The 18,242-nt window shown below is 47.3% G+C and overlaps 2 protein-coding genes across 12 annotated transcripts in view; one reads left to right on the top strand and one right to left on the bottom strand.

Moving 5' to 3' along the window:
* ARMH1 (armadillo like helical domain containing 1) overlaps positions 1–10,300 on the bottom strand; it is a 32,120-nt gene extending 21,820 nt beyond the window's left edge. For 3 of the 5 annotated variants that reach the window (XM_030572568.1, XM_030572565.1, XM_030572569.1), the window contains exons 1-5: positions 6,909–7,158; positions 3,376–3,594; positions 2,766–2,834; positions 1,732–1,898; positions 628–824 (exon numbers count right to left, since the gene is read on the bottom strand). In XM_030572568.1, the coding sequence (XP_030428428.1) occupies positions 628–824; positions 1,732–1,898; positions 2,766–2,834; positions 3,376–3,581 (639 nt within the window). In that variant the 5' untranslated portion in view covers positions 3,582–3,594; positions 6,909–7,158. Of the gene's footprint in view, positions 1–627; positions 825–1,731; positions 1,899–2,765; positions 2,835–3,375; positions 3,595–6,908; positions 7,159–10,214 lie in introns of those variants that run through there. The other 2 variants (XM_030572566.1, XM_030572567.1) reach the window with 2 other exon arrangements.
* Positions 10,301–10,460: 160 nt separating this feature from the next.
* Positions 10,461–17,855, top strand: TMEM53 (transmembrane protein 53). 7 transcript variants are annotated; one of them, XM_030572574.1, is made up of 4 exons: positions 10,483–10,561; positions 11,824–11,988; positions 12,389–12,501; positions 16,206–17,855. In XM_030572574.1, the coding sequence occupies exons 3-4, from the start codon at positions 12,403–12,405 to the stop codon at positions 16,860–16,862; spliced, it is 756 nt and encodes a 251-aa protein (XP_030428434.1). In that variant the 5' UTR covers positions 10,483–10,561; positions 11,824–11,988; positions 12,389–12,402; the 3' UTR covers positions 16,863–17,855. The 7 variants fall into 7 exon arrangements, with proteins under 7 accessions (XP_030428430.1, XP_030428431.1, XP_030428434.1 ...); XM_030572570.1 differs by lacking the exon at positions 11,824–11,988 and having other exon boundaries at positions 10,461–10,567; XM_030572571.1 differs by lacking the exon at positions 11,824–11,988 and having other exon boundaries at positions 10,461–10,561.
* The last annotated feature ends 387 nt before the right edge of the window (positions 17,856–18,242 follow it).

The following is an 18,242-nucleotide window of genomic DNA, read 5'->3' on the forward strand; positions in this document are numbered from 1 at the left end:
ATGGACACAAATCAGATATTAGGAATGGCAATATACAAAAACCTGTAGGAGAACACTTCAACCTCCCTGGACACGTTATAGTAGACCTCAAGGTGGCCATCCTGCAGCAAAAAAACTTCAGGACCAGACTTCAAAGAGAAACTGCTGAGCTTCAGTTCATCTGCAAATTTGACACCATCAGCTCAGGATTAAACAAAGGCTGTGAATGGCTTGCCAACTACAAACCCAGTTTCTCCTCCCTTGGTTTTCACACCTCAACTGCTAGAAGAGGGCCTCATCCTCCCTGATTGAACTAACTTCGTTATCTCTAGCTTGCTTGCATATATATACCTGCCCCTGGAAATTTCCACTACATGCATCTGACGAAGTGGGTATTCACCCACGGAAGCTCATGCTCCAAAACGTCTGTTAGTCTATAAGGTGCCACAGGATTCTTTGCTGCTTTTACAGATCCAGACTAACACAGCTACCCCTCTGATACTCTCTGGGCTGATTAATAAGGCAAAAACTGTAGCAGGATTTCCACTCACTTTTAGCCTCCAGATTATGATAGATTCACTATTGAACAGAGTGTTCTGATAAAACAAAAGAATGGGCTAAAGTTTGATTACATCCCGTTCTGCTCACCTGCACAGTTCTGAGTGTCTGCAGAGACAGCTGTTGGGCTTTGGGGGATGTGCATGGCAGCAAAGCAATCAGGCCTTTGTATACTTGGTTCTGATACTTGGGATTGCCGTGGCCTAAAGAATCCAACAGAATTTGCACTTGTTCTTGAGTCTCTTCTGACTTGGAATTGGCCAAGAACTCGGCTATTGATCTCACACCTGTGTATAAGAAGATTCACTGAGTTGTGTGGTTGGAAAGCGCAAGTGGTTACACATCTGAGGTTAGACAGCAACTTGGTAATTTTACTGAAATCCAGAAGGAATCAAAAACACTGTCCCATTTTAACTACTGTTGCTGGAGAGATAGAGATGGGGAGTAACCTTTATCAGTGGCTATTACATTGATTTTAAAATATAATGGGCCAAATTCTCAGCTGGTCTAGAAGGGAAAAATGCTGCTGAAGTCAATTGAACTACATGCATTTACACTGATAAAGAATTTGGCCCCAGGAGGTAAATGGTGCATGCTGAGTCTCACTTCACTGATTCCATCACACTCATCTCACTGCTGAGGAAGCTGTTCAAACCTTGAGCATCCATCATTGATTGTAGTGATGGGTTCCCTTTTACAATGGAAAAAGCATTTATCTTTTCCAGTCTTCAAAAACGTCTGAAGAGATCTAGCTTTCCCTTTTCAGAAAAATTCCTGATTTTTCAATAGACACCAATCACAGAAAATGTTAGCCCCAAGAGAGGAGGTCTGGAGAGGTAGCAGTGGGTGAACACAGCAGGTTATAATGGAAACTCTTTTGCAACCTTAGCCATAGCAGTTGCAACCAGCATGACTGCTGTAACCATCAAAGGAAAAATACTGTACAAAAAGTAGGATCATTAAAAATGAGAAGGGGGATGAAATGTAACCACTCAGCAATGGCTGAGACTCTGAACTCCTTTCAACAAGAAAAGTACTAAAATAATCTTCCATCACTAGGACTCTCGTAGAGCGAAAGGAACAGGTTCAGTTCTGTAAGGAGCCCTTTACGTTTGGAGGTCACAGAGTAGAGACTTGCCTAAATGGAGGTAAGCCCATTCCATTGATAAAGAACATGGATGGCACGGAACTTACCATAACTTTCACAAATCAGCTCCTTATACTTCCTGCCAGCATTTGCTACGAGTTGGAGTAGCTTTATCGACTCCCTTTTGTCCTCTTCCTTCAGTTGATTCAGACCTAGTATTTCCAGGAGAGTCAGGACACCTCCAATCTCCAGAAATTCAATAAGATACCTGTGGCTACCAAGATGAGGGGAACAAAGCAGAAAATGTAACACTTTGAACAAAATCTTCCTTCCTCGGATCTCCATATTACTGGGAACCTTCTTCCGACCTCCTTGCCTCAGTTTGTGTCTAAGCTCCTGGATAGAGACAACAGCTACCAGAAGCTTTACTTGGAACCCAAATGTGAATGCCTCACCTGGCACTATGATGCGCTCCCAGTAGGCTACCAGGTGAGATATTTACCTCTGAGTGTCCACATCTGGATACTGAACTACGTGCACAGAGAACTTGGGTCTCCATACACAGGGTGCTTATCGGATCCCTGACTAGTGTGTTAGCAATCAAACTGCTCCTGGGAAACATGAGGGACTCACTGAGCAATTGCATAGCATGGGCAACATCATAAAATATTTGCAGTATTCTTAGGAAGCACAAAGGGTCCTGGCTTTTCCCAGCCTTGTGTGAAGTAACATATGCAGCACCTCCCACCTGCCCATGACTGATTTATCTATTTCTACAGAGTGCTCATCACCATGGTATCTGACCTCCCCAAACAGGGGACACAATTCAAAACAGGTCCAAATGCACAACCTACTAAGAGTGTATGTGAGAGTCTCCAGGCATGAAGGAGGCTCACAGATTGTGGAGATCCAGAGACCTGCAGAGGAGATAGGAGACACTTGCCCAGTTATGGGTACATGCTGACAGCAGGGTGCTCAAAAGCACAGATCATGGACAGCTGCCTCTGTTGCCCTTTCCCAGACCAACCTTGTAGTAAAATATTAACACCGGCCCCCCCACCTCACAATCCCCACCCTGGTCTGGCCTGGTCTGTTAAAACCCCCCAAACAATTCTTGCTGAAGTGACACAGTAGTACTCACCTACTTGCCGCTGACAGAAAGATGCCAATGGACTTAAGCTGCTGATCTAGGTATATTCCATACATGTAGCTGTTTGACAATGTTAAGGAGCAAATACCGAGACAATTTTTCACATTAAACCTGGTCACTGCACCTGGTCCGGCTGGTAGCTTGGTGACAATGTGTGGTACTGCACCTGGGGAACCTGTCTTTGGGAAAGGGCACAGGCTTTAATTTTCCAGGCCAGCTGGGTCGCAAGCCTCTAAGGAGGCAGCATGCTCATCCCCAGAGTGGGTGTGAAGCAGGTGCCTGCAGCATTGATGGGCTTGGCAGGGAGCTTACATTTTGTCCTCAGCTAGGAGGATGGAATGTCCTGAGGCAGGACCTATGAGAGGGGACGGAGAAAACAAGGGGAATCTTGCAGAGCAACCCAATAATACCCTTGGTGTGGAACTTCCCTCAGATTCCAGCGTTCATGGGCTGGGCTCTTCTCCCTGAACAGCTTAGCTGGACTCAGGTATTTCCACAGAGAGGGGCTACCTTAAATTGTATTGGGGAAAAGAACATTTGGGAGAGAATCTTCCTCTTGATCGCCCCACCACCTCCGCTGGCATCCCGAGGAAGTAGATACGTCAGCCTCAGCCATGATGTTAGGCGGGCCAGAAACAAGCTGGCTCCCTGGGAGAATTCCAGCTCCAACTCTGGGCCTGTCTTTCCTTGATTTGCCTTAATAAAATTATCCAGCATGTGGCTACGAGCAGCTTTGCTAGCATTGTCCCATTCCTGCAAGAACCCCATCAGTCTGCTGATGGCTGCCTGCTCCTTTGTGGAAGTCATGATCAATACTGTCCTATAGGGGAGAGAGAGAGGTTATAAAAACCCTTAAAGATAAATGTAGGCTGTACAAATGAGTAACACCAGCACTAATTATACTTTCCCCTTCATTAGTGCTTTCCAGCTGAGGATCGCAAAGCACTTGACAAACACTGATTAATGTAATCTTATCTTCCTTTATTCCCATTGCTAGCTCCACTTTACATCTGGAGAAACTGAGGCATAAAGAGATTAACTGATTTACCCACGGTCACATGGTAAATCTGTGGTAGAGCTGGGGTTAGAATCCCAAGAGCAGTCTTCCTCCCAGACAGGAATAAAGCACTTTAATGTTGCAAAGTTTCTTAATCTCAAGATTCTTGCTAGCTTCCCAGGATGGATACTTGATCCCATGGCAGGCCCTGCCAGGGGGTAAGTAGGATGAAATAAGAGCAGAGATGCACAGGACCTTGACAATGTGGATTTGGGAAGCTTTTGCATTTTGAACCTTTTTGTCCTAGTTCATGTCTTATTTAATTTCTCTTCGAGTGCTGAGAACTTTCAATGGCACATTTTAAAATAAATTCAGGGGGGAAATGAAATAATAATCCAAGGAATAGGGCAGCTACAGAAAATCCCACTGACCCTGTGACCTTCAATACAGTAATCCCCATTTTGCCCAATTTCTTTGACACATTTGGGCACTCGCTGTCCTTTGTGGTGTAATTAGTTCTAGTAAAAAGTGAAGACTGACAGCTCTGGAAGCTAAAGATAGTTTAACCACATAGGTCCCGATCTTGCAAACACACAGGCTTAATTTTAAGCTTGTGAGTAGTCCCAATGTGGGGCTTAAAGGTAAGCACGTGCATGGGTGTTTGTTGAATCGGAGCTAAAGGAGGTACAACACAGGCAGCAATACTGCAAGCTTCTCTCCACACAGCCCTGTCAACATGCTTCATCTGTGTGGGGAGTTCAGTCTGTGCCTCTTTCAGTTGTTGGCCCCTTTGCTGAGACTTAGGCCTTGTCTCTGTGAGAAAGTTGCATTGGTTTAATTTAAGATGTAATTTAAAAGCAAATTAGTTAAACCACTGCCACTCCCTGTCAGGACACTTATTTCAGGCTTTCTCTCAGTTTAGTTTAAATCTATAAGGTCCATTTGGGTCCATTTCCTATCTGTAAAGGGCTTAGCACTTGTCTACTAGGAACTTGACTGAGATTCCAAATCCATTTCACAGAAGGCGTCAGGTGGCTGCCCAATGGTCACTTTCAGTCACTACTGCCTGGGCAGGATTGAAACCAATGACCTAAAGGTGAAATGCTCTGTAGTTAAGTGTATTAAAAACATTTAAAAACCAAAAAACCCACCACCCTAGAAAGTTGGATAAAGAAACAATTCTGTGGGGTTAAGAGGAGTTAGCATTTCATTAGGGAATTAACAGTGTGTGGTTTGTAGGAGTCTGTGTCCTTGGCAGAGTGTATTCAGGATCTCCTTTGAAGGAGGACAAGGTTTAAAATAAATCAGTTCCCCCAAAATAGTTGTGATTGAAAGTGTTATTAGCCATAACAAATGTTAGTGCTGATGGGAGACTGGCCTGTTAGGAGCCCTTTGTCGAAAGTCGTATTTCACAGTATCATGAGCTTTTTCAAGTGATTTACAGAATATTTGCGAAACATTACATGCAAGGCTCATGATTGATACTGAGAGAACAACTAGTGTGTTGAGGGAATGAGTATTTCACAGAGACCGTTTCCATGAAATTTACAGTCTCATAAAGAGCTCCTATGTCCTCTACAGAAATCTAGTTAAAAGAACTTAACAGTCTGAAGCATCCCAAAATTGATTCTAAATTAATATTTCCATATTTATGTTTGAGATGCTGATGCTGTGCTCTTATCCTGCTTTTATTAGGAAGCAGCAATAATCCTCACTGTTCAGAAACACCATCACCAGCCACTGGACATGAGGATTTGAGGAATCGAGGGTGCTCTCCTATTATCCAGCCAGGGAGAACAGTTGGTCTGAAAATGATCACACAATACAACTAACTGAGGACACAATGGTACCAGACTCTGACTGTTATAATACTATGCACCTATATGATGCTCTTCATCCAAAGATCTCCAAGTGCCCTAGAGATAGAGGTAACTATTCTTATTCTCCTTATTTTACAGATACAGAAACAAATTAACAGAGAGGGGAAAAGACTTGCCCCAGCTCACACACTAACTCAGTGGCAGAGTCAGAACAGAACCAAGTCTCCTCACTCCAAATTGTCCGTTCTAGCCACTCAGTGAGCTGCCTCACTCATCTCGTTAGCTCTGATAAACTTAGAAGGTTGGACACCAACTCAGACTTTGTTGGGAGGACTCTAAGGAAAACCCAGGTGATTTAGGAACTGTTGTTGGCTATTCAGTGGGTAGCACTTTTCCTTTTGAATCACTTCTGAATCAAGGAGTTAAGGGCTCAGGAGCACTGTGCTGCCAGAGATGCCAGCCTCAGTTGTGAGTGGCACCTTCAGTTTAGGAGGTGCAGCCCTGGATGAGTTGGGAGATGGGAGGGAAAAGGTGGTTTTAAGATATCTTTATACCCACTAGATTCCAAGCCTTGCCCAGCCCCTGGCACAAGTTAGAGCCTGCTTGGTCCATCCACTTTTCACCATGGCCCTGCCCCTGCTCGTCCTCTTTCCCCCAAGACCCAGCCCCCTGGCCAGGCTGGCAGCTGGAGCCGAGCCCATGGAGCCTGGCAGCTGTGGAGAGCCGCGGATCCTCCACCTGCTCGGGGTGGGGGACACAGGAGGTGGGGACACAGGCCAGGGTCTGCTCTTGGGACCACCCTACTCCGGGCAGGTAGAGGTTCCCAGGCTCCCTGGCCCTGCTCCGACTTGGCTGTGGGTGGGGCCTTTGGGGGAAGAGGTGGGGCAGGGGTAGAACCAAGGGGGGGCAGGCTTGGCCCCTCCACTTTCGGGAAGGCTCTGCTGCCCCCCCACCAAACCCACAATCCTCACTGATCCAGCAGGCCCCTTCCTTCCTCCCTTAAAGCTCTATGACCCTTGCTCCTTCTCCAGAACCCCTGCTCCAGCAGCCCCCTCCAGGCACCTACCCTTCTCTCTCTTTGGTCCCACTGACTCTCCCAGCACCCTTTTGCCCCAAAACCTGGTACCTACTCTCCCTCTAACCCAGTTAGCCCCCAATCCATCTAATACTAGTTCCCTTGCCAGCTCTGTGAAACTCCATTTCCTCTAATGCTCACCCCACTTCATCCGCGATGCCCTACACCCTCTTCAATTTCCCCATGATTCCCAATAGCTCTTTGAGGAAGGGGCTGTGTGAGATACTGGTCATTCCCCCTACCTGTGGTTGTCTTCTGGGGGTGACTGGCTGGCTCTTGCACCATGCTCATTATTCCATGAGGCACTGTGTCTCCTCCAGTCCTAAAAAAATCTCTCTGCCTTACTCCTACACAACCAGGCCGACAACAAACTAAGGCAGCAGGGCTCCAGCTTATTGCAATGGTTTGGCAGCACTTCCTTCTCCAAAGGGGAGGATGTCCCTGCACTGGGAGTCTGAGCATGGGTAGAATTGCCAGACTCCTGTCACCCAGTCAGCCACACCCCCAGCCCTCATCCCACCCTCTCTCGCTGGCACCCAGTGAGCCCCAGCCCCATCCATCCACCCCATCCTCACCCAACCCCACCCTGCCCACTTACCACCAACTCCTATTGACTCAGCCCTCTCCCCATCTGCCTGCACCCACCTACCCACTCCATCCTGCCCGTACCCACCCCTATCTGTGAATAGAAATTCATTGTTTGAATAATAAAAATATAGCAGTAGGGATATATTACTGACGACCTGACCAGAATGGTGATGGAGATTGTGAAATGCTCAGGGAGATTAAATTAAAATTAAAATTGAAAATTCACTAATAATGGGGGATTTCAACTATCCCCTATTGACTGGGTACATGTCACCTCAGGATGGGATGCACAGTTAAAGTTTCTAGACACCATTAATGACGGCTTCTTGGAGCAGCTAGTTCTGGGACCCACAAGGGGAGAGGAAATTCTTGAGTTAGTCCTAAGTGGAGGATCTGGTCCAAGAGGTGAATACAGCTGAACCGCTTGGGAATAGTGACCATAATGTAATTAAATGTAACATGCTTGTGGAGGGGAAATACCAAAAAAGCCCACCACAGTAGCATTTAACTTCAGAAAGGGGTACCACTTAAAAATGAGGACACTAGTTAAATGGAAATGAAAAGCAACAGTCACAAGAGTGAAATGCCTGCAAGCTGCATCGAAACTTTTTAAAAAACCACCACCATAATAGAGGCTCAAATTAAATGTATACCCTACACAACAAAATAGTAAAGTATCAAAAATATACCAGCATAGTTTAACAACAGAGTAAAAGAGGCAGTTAGAGGCAAAAAAGCATCCTTTTAAAATCAGAAGTCAGATCCTACCGAGGAAAATAGAAAGGAGCATCAACTCTGGCAAGTCAAGTATAAAAGTATAATTAGGAGGCCAAAAAAGAATTTGATGAGCAACTAGCAAAAGGCTCAAAAACTAACAGCAAACAATTTTTAAGTACATCAGAAGCAGGAAGCCTGCCAATCTGTGGATCATTGGACAATCAAGGTGCTAAAGGAGCACTCAAGGAAGACAAGGTCATGGCAGAGAAGCTAAATGAATTCTTTGCATCAGCTTTTACTGCAGAGGATGTGAGGGAGATTCCCAAACCTGAGCTATTCTTTTTAGGTGATTAATCTGAGGAACCGTCCTAGATTGAGGTGTCAATAGAGGAGGTTCTGGAACAAATTGATTAATTCACAGGGATAAGTCACCAGGATCAGATGGTATCACCTAAGAGCTCTGAAGGAAATTGCAGAACTACTAACCGTGGTTGTAACATATCATTTAAATCAGCCTCTGTAACAGATAACTGAAAGATAGGTAATATAATGCTGAGTTTTAAAGGGCTCCAGAGGCGATCCTGGCAATTACAGGCCAGTAAGCCTAACTTCAGCACCAGGCGAACTGGTTAAAACTACAGTAAATAACAGAATTATCAGAAACATAAATGAACACAATTTGTTGGGGAAGGGTCAACACTGCTTTTGTGAAGGGAAATCATGCCTTAACAATCTATTAGAATTCTTTGAGAGGGTCAACAAACGTGGGGACAAGGGTGATTCACTGGATATAGTGTACTTGGACTTTCAGAAAGCGTTTGACAAGCTCCCTTGCCAAAGGCTTGTAAGCAAACTAAGCAGCCATTGGATAAGAGAAAAGGTTCTCTCATGGGTCTGTAACTGGTTAAAAGACAGGAAACAATGGGTAGGAATAAATCAGTGGTTCTCAAACTTTTGTACTGGTGTCCCCTCACATATCAAGCCTCGGAGTGCGATTCCCCTTATAAATTAAAAACACTTTAAAATATATTTAATTCCATTATAAATGTTGGAGACAAAGAGGGTTTGGGGTGGATGTTGACAACTCGCAACCCCCCATGTAATAACCTCACGACCCCCTAATGGGTCCCCACCCCCAGTTTGAGAACCCCTGGAATAGATGGTCAGTTTTCAGAATGGAGAGATGTAAATAGCGACCAACAAAATGGCAGATGAAATTCAATGGTGATAAAAACCAAGTAATGCACATCGGAAAACATAATCTCAACTATACCTATAAAATGATGGGGTCTAAATTAGCTGTTACCACTCAAGAAAGAGATCATTGTGGATAGTTCTCTGAAAACATCTGCTCAGTGTACACCAGCAGTCAAAAAAGCAAACAGATTGCTAGAAACCATTAGGAAAGGGATAGCTAATAAGACAATAAATATCATAATGTCACTATACACATCCACAATACCCCACCCTGAAAACTGTGTGCAGTGCTAGTTGCCCCATCTCAGAAAAGATATATTAGAAAGGGAAAAGGTATAGAGAAGAGCAACAGAATGATTAAGGATATGGAACATTCTCCATATGAGGACACATTAAAAAGACTGGGACTGTTCAGCTTGGAAAAGAAAAAAACTAAGGAAAGATATGATAAAGGTCTATAAAATCGTGATTTGTGCAGGGAAAAGTGAATAAGAAAGTGTTATTTATCCTTTAACATAACTCAAGAATCAGGGGTCACTCAATGGAATTAATAGGCAGCAGGTCTAAAACACACAAAAGGAAGTACTTCTTCACACAATACACTGCCAGCTCTTCCCCCTACACCCACCCCACCTACTAACTCCCAGTCTCTCCCCACCTACACCCACCCCACCTACTAACCCCCAGCCCTTCCCCCACCTACACCCACCTACCAGCCCCCCAGCCCTTCCCCCACCTACTAACCCCCAGCCCTTCCCCCACCTACACCCACCTACCAGCCCCCCAGCCCTTCCCCCACCTACTAACCCCCAGCCCTTCCTCCACCTACACCCACCTACCAACCCCCAAGGTCTGCCCCCTCTCTACACCCACCCGCCCACCCCACCTACCAACCCCCAGCCCTTCCCCCACCTACACCCACCTACCAACCCCCAGCCCCTCCACCTACACCTACCTACCAGCCCTTCCCCCTACACCCCCCAGCCCCACCCCCCAGCTCTGGGGCCCCTGCCCCGGGGTGTCGGTTGGACGCGGCCCCCGCTCACCTCCCGCCCGCTCCCCAGCTAGACTGACAGCGCAGACGGACAGACCACAGGCCTTCCACCAATGGGTAGCCTCGTTCCGACCAGGTGGGCGGGGCGCTGGAGAGACCGCGGTTGCTAGGGCCGCGGGTTCTGTTAGCTCCCGAGAGACGCGTTGCTAGGATGTGAGGTCACAGGGCGTGGACCTTGATCGCTCCTATTGGCTGGCGTCGGCGGAGAGGGCGGTCACTTCCGGTGTGGAGGGCGGGCGCTCGGGTCCGAGAGTGCCAGTGCGATTTCCTCAGCGCGGCCGAGCATGGGGGGCAGGGAGCTGGACTGTACCATCGAGCTGCCGCCGGGGGGCCGGCCGGGTGCGGGTCCCACACTCCGCGCGGGCGCGGGGGGTGTCTGAGACCCCGGGGGAGGTGGGGGGGTCTGATGTCCTGGGGGAAGGGGGGGCAGGGCGAGGTGGGGGGTCTGATATCCCGGGGGAAGGCGGGGCAGGGCGAGGTGGGGGGTCTGATGTCCTGGGGGAAGGGGGGGCAGGGCGAGGTGGGGGGTCTGATATCCCGGGGGAAGGGGGGGCGGGGCGAGGTGGGGGGTCTGATATCCTTGGGGGAAGGAGGTGTGGGTGTCTGATGCCCCGGTGAGAAGAGGTGCAGGGGGGGTGATGTTTGATGCCCCTGTAGGAAGGGGAGACCCCTGGGGAAGGGGGGAGACAGGGGGAGGTGGGGGAATCTGATGCCCCAGGGGAAGCGGGGGGGACAGGGTGAGGTTGGGGGGGTCTGATATCCCGGGGAGGAGGGGGGCGTGTCTGATGCCCCGGTGAGAAAAGGTGTGGGGGTGGGGGTGTTTGATGCCCCTGTAGGAAGGGGAGACCCCTGGGGAAACGGGGGGACAGGGCGAGGTGGGGGGATATTTGATGCCCCTGGGGGAAGGGAGGGGACAGGGTGAGGTGAGGGGGTATCTGATGCCCTGGGGGAAGAGGGTGGGGAGACAGGCTGTGGGGGTGTGAGTGTCTGATGCTCCGGGGGGAAGAGGCCAGAGGATGGAGCGAGGTAAGGGGAGACAAGTGCCTGATGCCCCCAGGGGCTGTGCAATGTTGTCCCTACTCGCCCAGAGGGCTTAGTGGCAGGGGTATTGCTGTTGCAGGATTTGCCCTTAATCCTATCTCGCCTTCCTGTTAGCAAAATAATCCTGTTTGAATACTGGGCTCCCTGGTGGCTTCAGGTGAGCTGGGGATACACAGGGCTCCCGCCTCCTTTAAATCAGTTCCTCCATTGTGCCTGGGAGTGTTAGTCAGAAACTGTTATTAGAGGCAGAATGGTCTGTGTATGGAAACAACATACTGGGCAGGGCCAGACCATCACCCTGTAGTCATATTGCTGTGTCCAGGTCCTTCTGCTGGTGTCTGTCGCTCTCATTCCACTGCAGCTGATATTAGGTCGGAAAATCTTTGGGGCAACGACCACATCTTTTTATGTATTTTTAAAGGGCCAAGGGCACTATTGGGGTGGCTTAAAAACAAGACAAAACTAATATCTTGGGGCTTGCCTACACATGGCGTTATTCCTGATTAACTCCCCATGTGGACACTTTTGTTTTGGAATAATGGTGCCATGTTTCTTTTTAGCATAACCCACTTTCAAAGGATCAGAGCTAACTCCATATGTAGACAAGCCTTAAGTAACCAACTGAGCTGGAAACTTTTTTTTAATGCGAATGTAAACTTCTCCAAAAATCAAGGAGCCTGTTTCCCTCCATGTACCGTGATGGAAAAACTTGCTATTTGCCACTGGTAAATGGATTTTTTTGAAACCTGAATTTTAGAAACATTTATAATTTGAGTGTCTAGTTTTTAGCATCTTTACCCCCTTATTTGTGTCCTACCTTGGCCTGTAGCCTTTTGTCCTTCTTTACACTGTAAGTTGTTTGGGGCAAGATTTGTCATTTTATTTTTTGTACTGTGCCCAATACAGTTGGGCCCCAGTCTTGATTGTTTTGTAATACAAATAATACGGCAATAACAACTAATTGACAGGCTACAGAAGGAATCCAGTTATAAGCACAATAGTTGCAGTCCAGGCTCGGGATGGTGTTAAAACCGCTATCCTTATTAAGTAGTTAGGTTGCAATTTCACTCTGACTCTAGTGGACTGAAGAGCAGTTTCATTTTTTAAAAATCTGGTTTATTTCAGACACTAGTCCAGAGATGGGAAACAAAAATAACTGGCCTGTGGTAATTCTGCTGGGGTGGGCTGGCTGCCGTGATAAACACCTGGCGAAATACAGCACCATCTACCATCAGAAGGTGAGTAAATCATTCATCTTTCTATGCCAATATAAAGCTGTAGCAAGGTTCCCTGAGGAATTTTCTCCCCTGCACTCTGGTGAAAAGACCTTACCCCTTCTTACAACTTCAGAGAAGCCCTAGAAGAAAGTGTTGGACTTAGTTTTGTGTGAAAGCTCCTTGCATTTTCAAATAGCATGTTAACACTCTCTGCACACTGCCTTTAAGACCCTGGTTATACTGTATGTACAACAAAGAGGCAGGAAGTGCTTCCTAAAAGGAATTCTTTTTTTGCCTTTTTCAAAGTTTTCTGAAGTTTTAAAGATTTGAAAACTGGTGTAAATCTTTGTCCTCCATTTATCCACAGACTATGTATAACATGGGCAGTGAGAGTGCAAGCTGCATATGTCTGTACGGACCTGGCAGGGCCAACTTTAAGTGTCAAAGGCAAGTTCAACCATGGCTTATTCAGCCTCTGGCCTTTCTTCTGAGACTAACAAGGGTGCTGGTTATTGGTGGCTTTTTGGATCAGGTTGCCTAGCTACTGGGAATTGATTTGATGCCCCTTAACTCATCTCTCACAATGTCTGGAAGAGCCATCAGATGGTAACAATGTTCAGTCATTACCAACCTGGACAGGATTTGATATAGTGACCTAGAAGTGGAAGTTTCTGACAGTGTCTGTCTCATTATCAGTCCCCTTTTAAAATATCTTGCTTTGTTGGTCCATGGAATGATGGAAAGTGCATGACTTTTGGACCTAGTGGAATTTAGGCCCATTATTTCTTACCTGTTTCTCAATATGTGACAATGGACTTTGTTTTGGATCCAAATTGGTTGCAAAGATAGATGCCAAAGTTCTACTTAGAATACTACCCTGCATGATTGCCTCACATGGCAACCTCTGAAGAGTTGATGTTTAACTTGACATGTGAGAGCCATAAATTAAAGTGCAAGCAAGAGTCCTGTGGCACCTTATGGACTAACAGATGTATTGGAGCATAAGCTTTCGTGGGTGAATACCCATATATAAGGTGCCACAGGACTCTTTGTTGTTGTTTACCAATCCAGACTAACAGGCTACCCCTCTGATACATACATTAAAGTGTGTTCTATTACAGAATGACTTGTGACTCGATGTCTCAGGATTGGTAACAGCTGGGTTGCTACTGGCCACAGCATTCTGCAGCTGCTCAATATCCTACATGAAATGCATTTGGTATCTCAATCCCGTTGCCAGAAAGACAGGTGTCTGCATTCTAAAATACACAGTTTCATTTAGTCCTAACTAGTTCCCTTTTAAGAAAGCCTAGCAGAGACTCTTAAGGATGGAATGAGCCATGGAGAACGAACTTCCTCCTGACCCTTATATGATGAATATTTAGCACTTTACAAGGATTAAGCCACACAGACACACTTGTGTCTGGCAGAAAAATTTCTATTGCCATTTTAATGGAAAATTGGGTTTCTTGACTAATTTTTTGCCAAAAGCATCTGCTTTCTGTGGACTTGTTTTTTCTTACCTCAAACACCCAAAACCAGAACATTTGATTTTCATGTGGGGTGCCCCGGTGCCTTATGTAGTTCTTTTATGTCATGTACCTGTTCTTCTCTGTGGGCTGAACACCCCAGCTAGGCTGCACCTGCCACATGCTGCTGTCCAGTTAGAAAAATTAAACAGCTCTTTGCCCCAAGGATTTTATTTCCTAAGGACTTGATCACTGTAAATGCTAGGGGTGGATGTGGTGCTTGCATAGTTTCAGTGTAACCACTATCCCAGCTATATTTATACAGACAATGAGTAACAGTTTCAAATCGTAAGGTGTTGGAGGGCTGACGAGATGCGGGAGACTTGGTATGCTTAGCTGCAGTTATTTGAGTGGTTATGGTACCTTGGCGTTCTTATTATTACTGGCTTTTATTTCCCTAATTCCGAGAACTCTTAAATGAACTTTTTGAATCTTTACAAATGAAGCTGAAGCCATAGGGTGGTTATGGACTCAGAAACTGAATGGGGAGGGTACACCTGATAATTTCTCATGTCTCTGTGTTCTGCGATGCCATGTGGGAGATCCCAACTCCCCTGCCAGCCTCATGCTCTGTGTGGGTGGCCATGCTCAGCCCGTGGGAGAAGATGGGTAATGCAGTACCTGTAATTGCCCAGCGGCTATCAGTTACCCCTGCTGGTCAGATGAGCATTTCTGACGTGCTGCCATGGGACTCTTGGCAAGTCTTCCTTGGCCAGAAGGATGATGGGCAGGGTGCAGACCCTCGAGGGTAGGAAATCCAGGGGAAGTGAAGGGATGTGTAGGGTTCTAATAGGGAAGTGGGTAGACCTTCCTTCCTCTAGGAAGTAGTTAAAATCTATTAGAATAAGTGAAGATTTCTTCCTTGCTTCTCCCCAGTCCCCTTTGGACATAGCCGTTTTGATGCCTTTTCTCTTCATTTCTCAAATAGCTTCTATATAGGAGCTAATGTGAAAGATTGAGCACTTATACAACTAGCTTCATCCACATTTATTTAGAAGCTTCTGTGGGGGCCCATTTCTTCAGCACCAGGATGCCTGACATCATTAAAACCTGCCATTAGTAAAGAGAATAGAGTAACACAAGGCATGTATCTAAATGTGGGGTCTTAGCTATATAGCCAAGTGGCCCAAGCTCTTAGGTACGTGGTTCCGCTTAGGAACAGTTCCTCAGTTACCAGCAAAAGCTGCCATTATCCATCAGTTGGTAATAAGTGGAAAGCACATTTGCAGGGCTGCAGCCGGGGAATGAAACACTGGGATAGACCTTCCCTGACTGCAAACCTCCATGCAGGCAGAGAAGCATCAGGGAGGGGGCTGCAGCCCAGATGCTGGGGCTTTCTACAGGGAGCGGAGCACTGGGGACCTGTGGAGTTGCATAGTGACTCTCCTTGACCTCCCTCTGGGTTGGGGCTCAGAGGTACTGTGCAGCTCTGGCATCTGGGTTGCATCCCCCACTCTTTCCCTGCTCACAGCCCCTTACCTCTTGTGCTGTCCCGGGGCACAGGCAGGTTTACAGGACTACAGTCCTAGAAGGAAGTGCAAGGACAGAGTGAGTGCTGGCTGGAGGGAGGTTTGCCTGGCTGCAGTGAGGGAGGGTGTGTCCCAGCACTTCCTTCCCTGGCTGCAACCTTACAAACCTGCCTACAGTTGGGGTCTTTCTTCTAAAACATATTGTTAATAATCAGCATGGTATTACCAAGATCCAGATCCCATTCACATTAAAGACAATGGGACGGGATTGGTTCCCACCCAAATGTTGCTATTAACCAGAAGTTATCAATATCAAGGTGGCTATTAAGTGGAATCTGCTGTGACCAAACCCCGCTCCCCCCATCTGATCAAATAGCTAGAGGTTAGCAAGCTTCAAAAAAAGATTAGGTGTAGGCTACCCATAAAAATGGCTTCTGTATAGGATCTTGGCTGGGGTAAGTATTACCAGATCCTGATGCTACTGTGCCCAAATGATCACCAGTCAGGGACAGGAGGAAATTCCCCCTCCACCAATGTTGTGGATGATGTTATACTAAAGATTCACGAATGGTGAGCCAGCACTGCCCAATTCCTGATTCAGGAAGAGGGACCATTGCTCTGTCCTGTGGGCAAATGCTATGAACACAGTGGCAGATTAGGATCCTGAAGGAGCTTGTCTTTCTATGTAACATGCAGCCCTCGATGGGTGTCTCTCTGTTCCTCCCAGGGGTGCACAGTTATCCGCTACACAGCTCCATGGAAGATGACGTTTTTTGCAGAATCCTTTGGCATCAGGTCCCTCCGGACCCCAGCTAGAAAGCTGCTGGAGCTGCTCTTTGACTATAAAATTGAAAAGAAACCGCTGCTGTTTCATGTGTTCAGCAATGGCGGGGTCATGCTTTACCGCTACATCCTAGAGCTCATCCACACGCATGGGCAATTCAGCAGCCTCAAGGTGGTGGGCACCATTTTTGATAGCGCCCCCGGCAGAAGAAACGTGACGGGGAGTCTGCGTGCCTTGGCAGTTGTCTTGGGATCAACTAACGTGCTGCTGAAGTATTGTCTCCTGCTTGTCTTCACCGTCCTGGTGGTGGTGCTGCGGATCTTGCTGTATCCAGTGACTCGCTTCTTCCATGAGACCCATTATGATGCCTTGCTGAAGGGGCCTTCGAGGTGGCCCGAGCTCTACCTCTACTCCAAGGGTGACAGGATCATCCTGGCCAGTGACATAGAGCACATGATTGAGGCCCGGAGGCAGCACAATGTTGCAGTGAGAGCTGTGGACTTCTCAGACTCTGCTCATGTCAGTCACTTGCTGGCATATCCCTCCTATTACATGAGCCTCTGCACTTCTTTCATGTATGACTGCGCTGGATGCTCATAGGTTCCACCCAGGCGGAGGTAGCAAGTACCTGTGTAAAGACCCCCAGCAGATGCTCCTTCACTGGGATCACACCAGAAACAAACTGTGCGTGCTCTCTCTCTGCCTCTCTTTCTTCAGCATCTCTTCTGCTTACAATAAAATCCTGATCCCAACATCCTTCCCCAGAGCGTGGAGGCACAGAATTGCTGATTTCTCGGCAACCAATGCACAGCTGGGTGTCTGAAGCCTCCAAATCAGTTGTTGGGCTGGGCAGAGGTGATGGTGCTAAGTAGAGCCAAAAGAGTCTAAATGAATATAACTTACCCAATAGGGGTAAAATCCTGACCCCACTGAAGTCAGTGGGAGGTTTGCCAGAGCTGGAATTTCACCACAGGAGGCCAGAGAAAGGAGTGCATTACTGTGAGTGGGGGAGCACTGCACCCCCCTTTTTATACCCTCTTCCTCTCTCCCTGCTGCCCTCCACTATCGTAGTTCCTGATGTATAACTTACATCACCGTCCACATCCACTCTCCAGCTTGTTACACTGGAGCAATTCTGTGACCCAGGGCTCTCCAATTAGCCTAGGTTTGGGGTTTTTTTATCTGCTACTTCCTCCGGCCCACTGAGTCAGCTGAAGCTCTGCAGTGTCAGCTCATTCTCCCACTCCCCACCCCACCCTTCTATTTACACTCCTCTTGCCCAGCCCTGCGTATAGTCCCATTGAGGAGGACAGAATGAGACTCTTGGCAGAGCCTTCAATAGGGCAGATCAATGCAGGTCCCTCCCTATCCCTGCCCGGGAGGCACTGCACCTCAGCCCTACTCCTAGCTGGAGATCAGCTGCAGCAATCAAACGCAGGGTCTCCAAAAGGGCAGTGCAGGTAACTGCGAGTCAATGTGTCAGCCTGGTTCTGTTTAATAGGGCTGGAGCAGAATGGCCAAGGGGTTGCTGCCTTGCTGGATGACTCAACCCCCCATAGCTGAGTTAATTTAAAGCTTTATCTGTGAAATATCTAACATGTCTCAGGGTCTGGTCTTTGTTCCTCTCCCCTGATGCTTCCCTCTCATTGCTGACATCGTTGGGTGAATAGCTGTGCTTCGCTGGGTAGATTTACCAGTCTGCTAAGATGTGTGTCTAGGAGTGCAGGGAGGTCACTTTGGGTATCTGTAACCCTGAGTTCTATCTCCCCTCCTGGGCCCAAATTTCCTGGGTCTTTCAGAAAGTGCTTTCTCCCTGATCCTCTCTCATTACCAATTAGCATCATTTGTCACATTCCAGAAGACTTGTTGACTAATCTACACATGCAGACGCTAAGGAGTATGTTGCTTACTCCCTGCACAGACGTGTTTGATGGGATGAGCCAAGCTAGCGAACACACTGTTGTTTGGGTTTTCTCTGTG

The sequence above is a fragment of the Gopherus evgoodei genome, chromosome 8 (assembly GCF_007399415.2).
Source record: "Gopherus evgoodei ecotype Sinaloan lineage chromosome 8, rGopEvg1_v1.p, whole genome shotgun sequence".
Classification (NCBI taxonomy): Eukaryota; Metazoa; Chordata; order Testudines; family Testudinidae; genus Gopherus; species Gopherus evgoodei.

Coding starts and splice junctions, on each gene's coding strand:
- TMEM53 (XM_030572570.1), top strand. CDS start 10,507: ATGGGGGGCAGGGAGCTGGACTGTACCATCGAGCTGCCGCCGGGGGGC. Junction 10,568..12,388: donor GGGGGGCCGGCCGGGTGCGG/GTCCCACACTCC, acceptor GGTTTATTTCAG/ACACTAGTCCAGAGATGGGA. Junction 12,502..16,205: donor GCACCATCTACCATCAGAAG/GTGAGTAAATCA, acceptor TGTTCCTCCCAG/GGGTGCACAGTTATCCGCTA.